Genomic DNA, 15,367 nt, shown 5'->3' on the forward strand with positions numbered 1-15,367 from the left:
GCATTAATGCTCAGTTGGGTTATAATTAAAATCTCACGGTCATTATTAAAACTGTTGTTAAGCGAAGGCGAATAGAACATTAGTGATAATAGGCACATAAATGTGACCACAGCCCATAGCGTGAATCCTCGCGCATTGGAACGGGGACGGAACCTTGTCATATTAACGTCAGCGAGGCGTGAAAGAGGCGGTAAGCTAAGCATCGCCTCTATGCTCAAACCAGGAGTAAACGTCATGCCCCCGGTTACCAACATACAGCAAGTCTCTGCAGGATATTTAACCTGTCTGCAGTTTTTTTCTGGATGGCAGTATTACTCCGCTTAACATCAGGTAGCTCGAAGTAATCGCTGAGAAAGCGTTTATCACCGACAAACTAACATGATAACTTTATTTATTTAGTTTGCGGTTTCCTAATTTCAGCATCACATGTTGAACCTCATTATAAAAATGTATTATATTGTAATTTTAAGTAGAACTTACCAGAAGTATTAACATCGTTTTTAATAATCTCCTGCTTGCAACGTTTCATGGTGCATGTGGCGTGGCTGCCTTCCGCCGAGCATCGACAGACATTGCAGCCGATCTCGAACACAGTTCCTGGGCCGCAATCCATCTTCACTTGCTCCGTTGTGTCTGAAAAATGTCATTCACAATTGAATTTAATTTATTGGTTGCCACAAAAACGGATCAAGAGTGGACCTGAGGACCAATATTAGGGTTACGTTTAGCTAACATTAATTAATAGTTCAAACTCAAAATTCAAAATATTTTATGTAAGTAGGCAACAAAAATCGCACGTTCATGTGTCGTAATTTAAGATAATGATACATATTATGATTAAATACTTGACTTTGAAATAATAAAATACTAACTTTCATTTTTAATAAATCTGCTTGATGCACATTTTAGGTTTTCGTTCAAGCCCAAAGGGAATCCTAAAGGAAAATGACTCCCATTCCCATACGGCAAAAGATAAGGCCAATTTACTAGGCAGCCTCTTTGCTTAAAACTTGACCACCACCATAACTATTTGATGACCATACTAAACTAACTAATACATAGATGGGCAGTCAATCTGAATATAGCTAACGAATTTTGTAATGGCTCATGGCACTGTTGACAAGTTCTCTTTCATCGTGTATTCGTCTGTAATTTATTTATTATTATTATTATTTATATTAATTATTCTACTGTAATTATGACGGGGATTTTCGGGAGTTATATTCAGAAAAGCTTACAACCGGTCCCTGTTGCACAATTCACCGTTCGTACCACACGCTACAAATCTGAATACCATCTTCACCATATGATGTTCCTCAACTCGAATCACAGGAGCACTGCCGGTGTTTTAAGTGGTAATACTTGTTTATTCTTTACCTTACCCATGTTATATCGTCTTGAAAACACAGTGCAAAAAAGTCAATTCCACAGTTTTGTTATAACTGGCAAAAAACTCGTTGTTAGAGGCTCATGTGATCGAAAGTGGTGAATCACCTGGGAATAAAACGAGCTTCATTCTAATTCAACTGCCGTCCACCTCCACCTGATATTAGAGAAGTCCACAGCAGTTGAGGAGGAGGGTGGTTTGAACCTCTTGCTGTGTTGCCCCTTCTTATTCTTGCTTCTCCTTACTTATAAACTCCGCCTCTCACCTCCAAAAAAACAGCTTCTTACCTCTCTTCCTTCTCACTCCACCGTTCCCACTGTTTTGAGCGACGCAGTCGATCCTCGTGCAAGAAAAGTTCTGGCCTTCGTTATCGCACAGACATTTGTTGCAGTCGATGCGGAACTCCTGACCTGGCTTGCAGGCTTTCGGCGCTCCCTACTGGATACACCACACGCGTTATGTCTTGGTTGTAAGTTTGATGCCGGATCCACACAATCGAACAACAGTGCAACTGTTCGTCCAACCTTCCACGTGGAGAGATATAACTCGTTCAGTCGAGTTGACAGACACACAAAATCAGACCTTCCACACCATAGTGGTCCACGTATAACGATCGAAAGAAAATTAGCAAGCGTAACGAGGCGGGTGAAATAAAAGGAACCTTCAGCTTCACTCGTCATCGTTCATTGTCTGTAGACTGTTATAAATTATTTTTAAAATAATAGAGTAAAGTGACGATACCTTACTCTAATTGGAAGTTTTATAAATGAGGTGATATTGAATCCAAATGACGGAATATCGTGTCGTAGTGTTGAAATATAATATGTATACGCGGTCAAAAGGTATGGCGAGAAGCACGTATCACGTCATGTGTGAAAAAGGTTGGATGGTGCATATTGATATGTATTGGGTGTGTCTGTTTTGAACTATCGTTATGATGGAGTATTGCACTGTTGGACGATAGTGTGAAGCCGGCATTACATGTAGCTGTTACTCAAGCCATGAGACTGAGACTAATACCAAAATTTAAGGCCATGAAAACGATAAACTAATCCCAAAGTTTTACCAAAATACAAAGTAAAATTGAAATCTAGACACCGAAGGATGATAAACAGGTATCAAGAATGATTTTGTTTTTCTTTTTTTATAAAAATAAGGGACGAGACGAGCAGGGCGTTCAACTGATGGTAATTGAGACGCCCTGTCCATTACAATGTAGTGCCGCTCAGGATTCATGAAAAACTAAATTTTCTGATTGGCACAACAATTGCGCTTGTCACCTTGAGACATAAGATGTTAAGTCTCATTTACCCAGTAATTTCATTAGGTACGGCGTCCTTCAGACCAAAACACAATAATGCTTACACATTACTGCTTCACGGCAGTAATAGGCGCCGTTGTGGTTCCCATAATTGAGCTGGCATCCTGTTCAAAGGAGCCACTGGTAAACAATAATACAATGATGACGGTAGCAAAATTATTGCAATGTGTGTGACAGACGTCACTTATTTATCTAATATCTGTATTTTATACTTAGCACAGGATATAATATAATATATAATGCCGATAGCAGTGAGTGCTACGCCTCCTCTTTACTGATGGTGATTACACTCGAGCACGATTGCCACAGTCAGTCAGAGACAGTCGCGTGCCGAGCTTTATCGGTAATTTGCCAGTTTTTGGGCGCACTACAAAGAGAACTAATTCACATAAAGTTGCATGCGCATGCTGACGCGGTAGCTAATCATTCAAAATAATATGATTACCTTTCATATAAAACTAAATTTACTTGTTCTGTTTCGATGAATCATCAAACCATCATACCATCTACTGTTCCATGTTTTCTTACATAATTTTTCAAAGTCAACTAATCTTTATTCAAATAGGCTGAAACTAAGCGCTGTTGAATCGCAATTATGAATATTTAATTAATTAATTGATGAAACTACCAACCAGATGTTCGTAAAAAGTAGAGCTCGTGAGAACATACAGTAAAGTCAACGGACACTCTTTTAATTGTTAATGAGTATTTTACAATTAAAAAGTGTTTAAAGTTAAAAAGTGTTTTAAATACTCGTATCAAATATTTCATAAAAATTAATAAAGAATAAACTGTCGAAATATAAAGTATTGTATATTGGATGTTTCAACCTTTTGGAGATTGAATTCATTATTTGTGTAAGGATGCTCCGTGAACATGGTGGTCGTGATTACTGTCACTGATGGTCGTGAATTTGTTCAACTAGATTGGCATAATTGTTTACTGAAGTTATATGATTGGCAGCAAAGACTGCATGTCTAACCGGAAGGTTCGCCGCTCAGTCAATGATCACCAACCATCATGTGAATGGTATACTACAATAATCAATATCGGTGATGATCGACAATAAACGCAGCGTATCACCGCCGACAGTGAGGAGGAGGCATTTTACGTTTTTTTTAATATAATCTACTACTGGACAAAGACCTCCCCCAATCTCCACGACGACCGGTCCTGCACTGCCCCATCCAACGTATTCCGGCGATCTCGAACAGATCGTTGGTACATCTTGTGGGTGGCTTACAAACACTACGACTTCCGGTACGTGATCGCCATTTAAAGACTTTTCTGCCGCATCGGCTATCTGTCCGTCGAACTATGTACCCTACCCACTGCCACTTCAGTTTCGCAATAATTTGGCCTATGTCAGTGACTTTGGTTCTCCTACGTATCTCCTCATTTCTGATCCGATCTCGCAGGGAAACTACGAGCGTAGCCCTCTCCATTGCCCTCTGAGCGACCATGAGCTTTCTCATCAGGCCCATAGTTAGCGACCACGTCTGTGTACCGTAAGTTATCACTTGCAACACACGCTGATTGAAAACCTTCGTCTTGAGACACTGTGGTATTTGGGACGAGAAGATTTTACGGAGCTTCCCGAACGCTAGCCAACCGAGTTGGATTCGATGAGTGACCTCTTTTACGAAATTGGACCTGCCTAACTGGATAGTTTGTTGGACGTACTCGTCAACAATTTCGAGAGTACAGTTCCCAATTGTTATGAGATTAGGTGAGACATGAACATTTGACACGATCTTCGTCTTGTCCATGTTCATTGTGAGACCTACTCCTTGGGAAGCTGTATGGCTTAAGCCTTCCATGATCTCTGCCATGATTACGATATCGTCTGCGAATCGAAGGTGAGTGATGTATTCGCTGTTGATATTGATGCCAACTCCAGGCTGAAATACATCTGATCCTGGAGACGGACTGACATGATGGCGTTTCCATACCGATATTCCAGACAAAGTTCGCCGTGATTGCCAGCCTAGGACAGGGCGGCTCCTACTAGTCAAGGGTGGGCAAGTATAGTTGACAAACAATACATAAGTAGACGGTATTATGATATATGAACAAGTTCGCAAAAAATGGTGCCTTTAAAGTGCATCGAAGCTTGTGCCAGTGCGAAATCCGAACCAAATCGTACCTTGACACTCGGAGGTGATCTTGAAGCAGATGGATCGGCTGGGTTTGAATTCGACTGTAAGTAGGTACACTGTTCAGTTAAGTTGTGACCGATTTTAGGAAAAATATGCAGCCCACGAAAAAAAAAATTAACCTACGTGTGGCTCGAAAGATACAATCACACATTGTCATGAATTGGCAACTTTTCTGCTAACATCACTGACCTGCATAAATACTGGACACTATTACACTGGACAGGCTGTTCCATATCTTTGACAGCCAATTTTTTGTGCTTATTTGAAGCGCCACTCGCGAGCGTCCAGAGAACTAATTCTGACGTATAGTACTAATGGCTGCGAATGAACGTATAATACTCTGAAGTATTTTTGCATTTTGATTTAATTTCGTTCGTATTCCGTGTATTTTATACTTCAAGAATCAACGTTATAAAGTACACAATTTTTTGTAAATAGTTTCCCACCATCTATCGATGTTTGCTGAGGTTGTCATCACTAGTTTAGTACCGCAGACTCTCGCTATGGCCAACAGCGCCAAAATGGCGAATATCAAATAGGCACAACAGCACTTTGACAGCCGCCAGTCCAGTGGTATATAGAAGAAGGTCAGTGACGCTAACACCTAACATAAGTTGACAGTGACAAATACAATAGGATTATTATATTACACTTATTTTTGCAAACTATTTCAAATCCCAAGGGAAAACAAACTCCAAAAATATTTATTCAAGAAGCAATTTAAAACGTAAATATAGCTTGCTAAAAAAAGTGAAAACTTTTTATATGTTTTATTTTATAAATAATTGGAACAAACATTTTCCGACTGCCTATTAACCCTAATGACCCATTTGCCATTGCCTCTATCTATTTCTTTTTTTTTTTATAGAAATGATTTAAGTGTTCTTTAGTGTTAATTCCGCCAATATTTGCTTTTAAATCGTCTTGTGCCAGATTTTGGCGAGACAACACGTCCTGAGGATGCCTCGTGTAGAGGCGAAACACGTGTCGAATTGTTTTAAAAACAAATATTGGCGGAATTAACACTGAAGAAGACTTAAATCATTTGTATAATTATGGATTTCCGCAAAGTAACGCCTAATTCAATTAATATTTCTTTTTTTTTCTCATAAAAATGAAATACTCTAATAATTATTGTGAATGAACGTTTGTCATGGTAAAGGCAACACGATTTTTGTTGAGTCGCGGCGATAATATTTACTCAACGTCATAGACAACTGAGGCTTTAAAACAGCCACACAAAGACAGCTATAAGGCATATTCTGTTAGCGAGGTGTTGCTATAACCCTGTATAGCAACAGAAAAATAATTATTAATTAATATACAAGTAGATACTGTATGATTTGTTTACCTGCTGAGTAGCTCTAGTTCTTCTAATCATTGCTGTATTCTGTAAAAAAATATTTGATTATTAGATATTAGATCAAAGCAAAATTACCCCCATTACAAGGTAATAATAGTAATAATGATAATAATACTGACACGCTCTTATATAGGTTATCTTGCCCCAAACTAGGCATAGCCTGTACTATGGGTACAAGACAACGATATATTTAATACAATATACTTACTTACACATACATAAATACATATAAACATCTATGACTCGGAAATAAACATTCATATTCATCATATAAATGATCGCTCCTACCGGGATTCGAACCCAGGACCTCTAGCTCAGTAGGCAGGGTCACATACCACTAGGCTATAGGGGTCGTCCCCGATCGACCGTACCCGAGAAAAAAAGCATTACAACCAAAGCTCAAACTTTGACATTGTTAAGGGTTGGAAAGGTTGAAAGAAAGATAAAAGGGGGGGAAAATGCCTACAATTCAGTACGTTTCATTTCACTGTTTTTCACTTACAATTGACTCTTTTACGTGTTTTACCCGCTTTGAGTTAAGAATTTTTTTTCGGTAATCTCTTGAAAACTGTGCATTACCTTGTAATAATAGAAGTAGCACTATAATCGTGGACCACAGATCTATCAACTTCATTATTTACCTTCAAATTAGTGCTAAGAGATACAAAGTCTTTGGTATCCAATGTTGATATTTCTCAATTATTGTCGTAAGTACCTACTTAACCTACGAATGTCTCTACATTTTTGACTGACAACACTTTTTATTTTTTAGATTTAAACCCATCAGACATCCTCTTCAGTAACGCTATTAATTTCGAATATGTATCCAGTTTAACGTCGTTACTAGAATTGACTGTTGATTTTAGTATTGAGTAGGTCCTCCAAAGAGTGGAAGGTTGTTTAGTTTTGCCTAAGAACTGGAAGGAATTACCATCATAAGCCTATACAAGTAGGCTCAGATCAGACACAATATGTAGAAGATTATGTATACCTTGGGAAGCAAATATCTTTTAACTGTAATAGTAACTCTTTTTAATTTCTAATTCTTGGAAAAAGTTCTGGTCACATAAAGAAATATTAAAAGATCGTTCAGCTTACAGATAAAAAAGGTGGTAATGGATACATGTATGTTACGAGGCCTCATAAACGCAAGCCAAACATGGGCGCACACAAAGAAAATTAAACATCGATTACTAACAACACAACATGCCATGGAGAGGAGTATCTTGAGGCTCAGAAGGATACATAAAACCCAAACTTTTGAACATGCATTAAAAATGAAATGGCAATGGGCAGGACATATGGCTAGCGTCTCAGACGAAAGATGAACTTTAAAAGCGACGACATGGACTTGTCACTCAGGTATAAGATACCGGACACACCGTAGACAAAAAAGAAGTGGAGTGATGACCTTCTTACAAAAATACGACGATACGAAAAATACTTGGCACCTCTTGCAATTCTCCATTCAATAAAATTACCATAGGCTTTCATATATTACTCCCGGAATTATGCCTCACTTCATACTTTCAGGAGTTAATTCTATATTTTCATTGTCACTTGAAGAATTCATTTTTCAAAATAAAACCATAAATTTCTAATAATCTGTGAAAATTGACGAAAACGCGGGCTGTAGATCACGGGTTTATAATTTGTTTTTTTTTTATTGAGCCGGCGGTGCGACCGTATGGCGTTCGATTTATCACATTCATCAAAGCTTTACGAAAGTAAAGTCTGAGCAAAGTCTAAGGAAGATCTATAGATCTCAGCTTTATTATTCAGCCTAATATGTTTCAAATACAATAAGTGCGCGGCAAAGATAATTGCGGTGCGCTGATTAAGAGGATTAAAAACTCATTAGTGGACGTTAAAAGTTTCTTATAAATAACACCACCTTTGGGTGCACTTAAAGGTGAACCAAGTCGTCCTTTTCGAATAGATGGGATGAAAAGATATTTGCAAAACAGATCTGAAAATATATGCATATAAATATAGACATACCTTTATATCATCTACCACTGCTTCCACGACACATGCTCTTCGCGTACACGAGAACGATTTACCATCGGGGTTGCAGCGGCACATGTTGCAATCCAGCTCAAAGACTTCATCAGGCCGACATTGTCCTTCATGGATGCGTAAACTCTGTGTATGAGTTAAGAAATAATACATATTATCATAATGTAGCTGTATATTCTTTAATCTATACCCATGCTTTAAATTCTCTATTAAAGATTCTAAAACAGTTAGCTTATTGACATCATTGAAACACCCAAAGTCCTAATAACCATTACATCATACAAACGAGTGTTGTAATGAAATTTAGTACAACATTACAACACTCGTTTGGACGATGTAATGGTTACTAGGACTAGCTTTTTCAATGTTAGGAGTAAGCTAACTGTTTCAGAATCTTGTAAAGAGGATTCATATTATGGCTGTAGATAAAGTCTTGTATGCAACTGTTGATAATTAGGTATTACAAGACTCATGTGATACTATTATCAATATAAACCCACATTTGTGTTTTAATGCCCCTTTTTACACAACAGTTGCATAAATAACTAATAATATATAAAAGACACCTATGGGACTGGCGTACTGTATCTTCTTTATCAAACAATATCAATTCTTAAGTGTTAGCTTAATGTGTTAACAAGCGGTACCAACGTCATGAACTGCCATAAGATATCCCAATTAATAATAAAATTTATTTAACTAACTCATTACTGAGTTAGTAATGTTATTTTATATAATTATATCTGATTAGAAATAACTATAATAGCATATAATATTCAGATCTTTAGTTAACTTGATTCGTGTAAGTTAGTTGGCACTTCAGCGGTGCTAACTAACGGTTGGTAGTATCATCACGGTAGACTTATTGTGAATTGTCAGGGGACACTTTGCCCTAATTGTCTTTTATTTTTTAATAATAAGTGATTATTGTAATTCTAAGTAGAAACTTTAAAATACAGATGCAACGATTTTTTTAATTACAATAAGGGACAAGATGAGCAGGACGTTCAGCTTATGGTAGTTGTAACGCCCTGCCCATTACAATGCAGTGCCGCTCAGGATTCTTAAAAACCCCTAAAATTCTGAGCGGCACTACCCATAAATTTACAATTTACCCTATTTGCCCAGTAATTTCACTTGCTACGGCGCCCATCAGACCGAAACACATTACCGCATCACGGCAGAAATAGGCGCCGTTGTGGTACCTCCCACTGGTATTTAAAATCTAGTAGGAAATAAGTATATTTTAATATGTGTGACGTGGTATTATATTACTTGCAGTGCTTTGTACACTTTATGATATCAGCTGAGTTCCTTACCTCTGGTTTATCTTCAGGTGGTTCGGAGCCGTCAGGGAGGCACACTTTCCTGGTGCAGTAGAAGCTAGTTCCGTCCTCATTGCACCAGCAGGTATTACAGTCTTTGATAAACATGCGGTTGGCAGGACATACTATGGACTTCGTTTTGTTTTGCCCAGTTTTTTCCTTGAATAAACAAAATTTATCAAATTCACACGGGAATCTTTTAAATGATGTAAACATATTAAACTTTTTCTAAAATAAAACAGATTTAATAAAATTCTGCAGCTTCCCAGTACGATAAAAGTTATACCATGTTAAATCAATTAATATTATGTAAATATAGGTACTAAATAGGCCATACAAAATTATTTCTTTAAATGCATACATTTCAAATAAGAATATTTTAATGTTTTCATATTATGAAAAGTCAGCAGCAAACATTGTTAACAAGAGATATTATATTATTATATATATTATATCTATGACAACAACATCAATGGTTTCACCGCTAGCTTTGACTAAAATAGTCATAAAAAATATAAGTATCAAAATCCAATCATGTCACCATGTTATGAGAATAAGGGAAAAAGTTAAAACAAATTATGTCCCGTAATCCTAATTCACAGAGCTTTTTATTTGATATGCAGTATATTGGTTTTAACGGCTGTACAAAACACCGCTATGGTCCCACCACCCTGTGGCTTACAAGAGATCGATGAGGTAAAAAATGTCATACTTGGCACTCAGTACAGCGTTACCAATCTCTAGTATATAAGTGTATTATCTATTGTTACCAATGAAACCAAAATGACGTCCGCAGAAATGATGTCCGTTAGATGTCAACAATGACAAACAAACAAATGTAATATTGAATTTTTGTTCGTTTCTCATTGTTCAAACATGAGATCCGACGCCAGTGCTGTTCGGGCGTTAAGGTATTTAAAAAAACAACTTAGTAGTAAAAGAAATATTATTTGCAAAAAAATAGTCCCGGCGGTGGCTGCATGCTTCATGTTTTAACTCGGAATTTATGGAATTACTGGTTTCATATCCTGAAAGAGAAAAAAACAGTAATTAGTGATGTTAAATATTTTTATTGTGAGGGCGCTTTCGTACTACGTCCAATCAGAGTCCGATCCGTGAAGAAATCGGATGACAGAAGCCGCATCCAGTGCCTATACTAAAATAGAAATTGTTCTACGAATACTCCAGACCGTGTTTTCACGGATACGGATCGGACTCTGATCGGACGTGGTGCGAAAGCGATCTAACAGTTGACGAAGATTAAACTTCGGAACTCAACAAAAGTTATAGTAAACCTTCGCAAAAAGTGATTTAATTCATGTAACTACCGGGTGTAAATACCCAAATGTATTATATCTACTGTACTGTTGTTTTACCTCTATACTTAATATATATTTATTTATTTTTTATTTATTGATTCAACAGAAACAAACGGAAAGTAAATCTAGACCTAAAGTTCCCTAATTTTAAAGGCATAAAAGGCATTTATTTTCTCAAAATTGATTCCATTAAGATTCTTTTTGATGTCATTTCTTATATACTAGATACTATTACCGCTTCGGAAAGAAATGGCACTCTGAGAGAGAAGAAGCGGCGCAAGAAACTCTCCGGCATTCTTTTTATTGCGCTCTTTTTAATGAAATATACAATATTGTAGTGTCATTACTATTGCTATAAAATAATCATACATAATCTAGTCCCTATCCGATCACTTAGATATTCAGCTGTGGAGTACTAGGATTTACGACAAAGCCATTTTATTATAAAAGTGTATATATACATTTACTCTTAAAGCAATTATGCATCCTATGAATCCTACTAGAATTAGTTACAAGCAGTCCCTTATTTCTAGTGTTATAATAATGAAAATCACTATTAAGAGCAAGAAGGTCTTTATGAACTTATATTAAATTTTCATAAATATACTGACAACGAACAGTCATAATATTTATATATCGCTGCTTTTAAGCAAAACTCTTGTATTTATTAGTTAATTTTATATAATTATTTTTGAATATATTGAAATTGAAAATTAAATGTTCGTCTCATAAATAATAATTATAAAAAATATGCTATTTTGGTACTCACCGTCAGTTCATGGAATATCTCAACATCATCAGGCAACGGACACGGCTTATTGGTACAAGAATAAGTGCTGCCATCTGTGTTACATCGACACGTATTGCATCCCATATAGAAAGTGCGTTTTGGTTTACAAATTTTTTGACTCTCTATTGTCTCTGCTGAATCCTAAAACACACCTAAGATATTTAAAAATCCTATTTTATATGAAATAAGCGATTCTAGTATATATAAAATCTTAGTTTTGGTGACATATGAAAGAGTTGCTGTATTCAGCTTTTTGTTTTTTAAGATATTTCTACATAGACGTGTTCCCTCTTTATCGTTACAAAAAAGTCATTTTACTTTAAAACGTGTTTTTATACTAAAATAAATTTACACATAATTCGTTTGAGTATTATTTGCAGCGTAAAGCTGAACGGGTGTCGAAAGCTAACGGCGGGTCTCGGAGACGTGAAGCACTAATTACATTTCACTGAATTTAGTCGTCTAAATTCAGAAGCAACTTACAAATTAGAAGTTTCTGATCACACTGTCCTAAATTTAGTTGCTGAATCATTTACCAATTAAAGCGCAATGAAGTTGGACGTGTCATATACAGAGCTCAAGGCATATAGAGGGCTCCAGACATAAAGAATTTGGCCTTTACTTAGCCCTGGCCATTGGCTCAATACAAATAGAAAAATTAAAAAGAAGAACACAGGCGAAGGAATATTTATTAATGCGCGGAAAGTTAGCAAACATGGACTTTAAACGGGTGTTCTTAAACCAGCGAGCTTCATAAATTATATACAAATTAATTCAAAATCGTTTCGTATTATACTAAATCATGTGACACCGTTTATTTTAAAGTAAGATAGTATATCTTACGAGACAGTATTCGTGCAAAAAAAAGACTGGTCGTAACACTAAGACTTATTGCAATAGGAAATTCATATCAAGATTTAAAAATCAGCTCTTTAATATCCCAACCCCTGCTGACAAAAATATCCCTGAAACTTGTAGGGCTATTACTATTATTCAGGGCCACAAAAAAAATTGATACGTACTCTGCACGAAGAGCTACGGTAACTTACATTAGTAACTTAATGCGATTACACCTTCCTAAATGCGTTTCTAATTAGGCTTCTGAATGATTCAGTTAGTCAGAAAATATCCTTAATTCTGAATTTAGGATGTTAGATTGCTGAATTCGATTATACTTGGCTAAATTCAGTAATGACTGAATTTTGTACAGACAGTTTGTGGAAACATACGACTTGGGGACCATCAAGCCATTAGAACATTGACCACCTTAAAGGTCGAGAGCATCTTGATCTGTTGGAGTCCAGTATTGTCGATGTCCATGTACGGCTGGTTTTCAAGTACCATTATATAAGTTTTTTTTAAATAAGGGACGAGTGCCCATTATAATGCTCAGGATTCTTGAAAAACCCAAAAATTCTGAACGGTAACAAATTGCGCTCGCCATTTTGAGACGTAAAATGTTTAGTCTCATTTGCCCATTAATTTTACCAGCTACGGCGCCCTTTAGACCGAAACACAGTATTGTTTTTCACATTACTGCTACACGTCAGAAATAGGCGCCGTTGTGGTGCCCATAATCTAGCCAGCATCGTGTGCAAAGGGGCCTACCACTGGTAAAGTTACATGCCCGTTCACACTATGGAACAAAAGTATAATATTAGTATATGACACCGACACGGACTTGGAGTGAAGTCATCTTATGCGCAAATCGCATCCAGTAGAGCCACTTGTCGTCGCACGCAATGATGCTATAGTTCCGCTCACCGCTCAAGACACTTTCCCTGACTCCGAATTACCTCATCTTTTATAAATACTTCCACATCATCATTAAATGTTCGCGCACAAGTTTTCTTCGTGCACAAATAGCTTCCTCCATCTGATGAGCAAATACAATCATTGCAATCGAATTTAAAGTTCGAGAAAGCTCTGCATACGACTCTGTTTCTTATCCGTTGGAGTTGATGTAGTTCATCTCTGTCGGAGAATTCCTGCCAAAGTTGAAAACATCATAATTATTTCAAGTCATACACAAATCATGTTTATTGATGCCGGTCTTCAGAAACACTTTTGTTCAATCGTCAATACTAATTGGCTAATTATAAGTTATACGTTTATGGGTTTGCCATTTGTTTCTTGGAACGCACCAAAGTCGGTCATGATAATTTATTGAATGTATTATAGCCAGTTGAGGAATATATGCTATTAGGCATTAGACTACACTTGTCAGCTACTATTGAATATTATCTAATTTACTACTACACTACTACTTTGCACAGTTACTACCTCGCAGAATTTTATAAGAAAAAATGATTAAATATATATTATACTAGCTGCCCCGACAGACGTTGTTCTGCAGATAATAAAAAAAACTGTTTTATAGGAATTTGCCAATAAAATTTCAAAACATCAAGACATATTTCGTAAAAAATGCTCCCTGTTGTTATAGTGAAATTGTTTCACAGCAGAACTGTCAAACCGTGCGTCCCTGAATTCTCTCATAGAAAATATGTCTATACAAAACAAATATTGAAATTAAAAATAATTATGGGTCCCAAATCGAAATATAAACTATCCTATCTCTCAAGTTGGACCAAACTGCAATCCATGAAATCCCCATTAAAATCCGTTCGTGTCAACTAACAACGTGTCACCTAATTTATATATATTAAGATTATGCAGCATTTAAAAATGTTAATTTAGGCCTTAGGGAGCTAAGTTGGTGTAAAACACTAACTATTGAAGGTACAAAATATGTGACAGCTTAGTAGATCTTCAACTTGATAACTGATGAGAAGAATGAGGGAGGCGAAACAGCAAAATACACAAAATAATTTTCATGTAAAAAATAAGTCACTTTTTCGATTTTTATTTTACCAGATATGGGTAAAATTGAAAATATAAATTAACGCTGCGGTCATACGTGGCCTTTTCCTACAACTCCAATTCGTCATTAATGTGGTCATTCTCTCTGCTTTGACAGGCCTTGTACAACGTCGGTAGTTAAGTTACAGTTCTGATCTAGCATCGTGGGACTTCTTTTTATACCCTAAAATAAAAAATCAAATGAAAGGGATCCGGTTTTCGCCGCCAGAAAATGCGTTCAGTTGTGAAACAGCGTTCGAGAAGGCCATAGAAATGATGTCTGCGGCAGACTAGAAAATTGCATTGACTGCTTATTTCTATTTTAAGAGTAATAAACATGTTGCAGGCTGTTAACGCCATCTTGTGACAACTAGCAAAAGGCACAGCGCAAAAATATTTTCTCTATCTTAATCTTCTCCATCTCTCTCTTAATACCGGTTTTCGTAATTCGGTTAATAGTTGTAGATGTTGCCACGTAGTTTGTATTATACACCTCTATGAACAACTAGTAAAACTTTATACTAACTGAATGTAGCATCGTATAGAAGAAAGCAAAAATATATAGTAAGATGATTTTTATTTTAAACACGTGGGCTTTGTGTTCTTTGGCCGCGCAATTACGGTGAAGCCGTTTCTGGCATTAGCGTGAAATTAACATTAGCAAACAGACATTCAATGAATAGTTTTTTCGAAAAAATATTTAATATATTGACGCGTTTTATAATAAAAAATATTGAAATTTAAATATATAAAATTGGTACTTACCTTGCAAACACCTGAACCACATTTAATAATATTATTCACAAATGAACAAACACAGTG

The 15,367-nt window shown here is 36.4% G+C and overlaps 1 protein-coding gene across 2 annotated transcripts in view; it reads right to left on the minus strand.

The window, feature by feature from the left end:
* LOC126969851 (kielin/chordin-like protein) overlaps positions 1-15,367 on the minus strand; it is a 41,647-nt gene that overhangs the window by 1,318 nt on the left and 24,962 nt on the right. Inside the window, exons 8-13 of one of the 2 annotated variants that reach the window (XM_050815426.1) lie at positions 9,569-9,733; positions 8,232-8,375; positions 6,219-6,257; positions 4,855-4,908; positions 1,675-1,822; positions 481-633 (exon numbers count right to left, since the gene is read on the minus strand). In XM_050815426.1, the coding sequence (XP_050671383.1) occupies positions 481-633; positions 1,675-1,822; positions 4,855-4,908; positions 6,219-6,257; positions 8,232-8,375; positions 9,569-9,733 (703 nt within the window). The remainder of the gene's footprint in view (positions 1-480; positions 634-1,674; positions 1,823-4,854; positions 4,909-6,218; positions 6,258-8,231; positions 8,376-9,568; positions 9,734-15,367) is intronic. The other variant, XM_050815427.1, reaches the window with a different exon arrangement.

Source organism: Leptidea sinapis, chromosome 19 (assembly GCF_905404315.1).
Source record: "Leptidea sinapis chromosome 19, ilLepSina1.1, whole genome shotgun sequence".
NCBI classification, from domain to species: Eukaryota; Metazoa; Arthropoda; class Insecta; order Lepidoptera; family Pieridae; genus Leptidea; species Leptidea sinapis.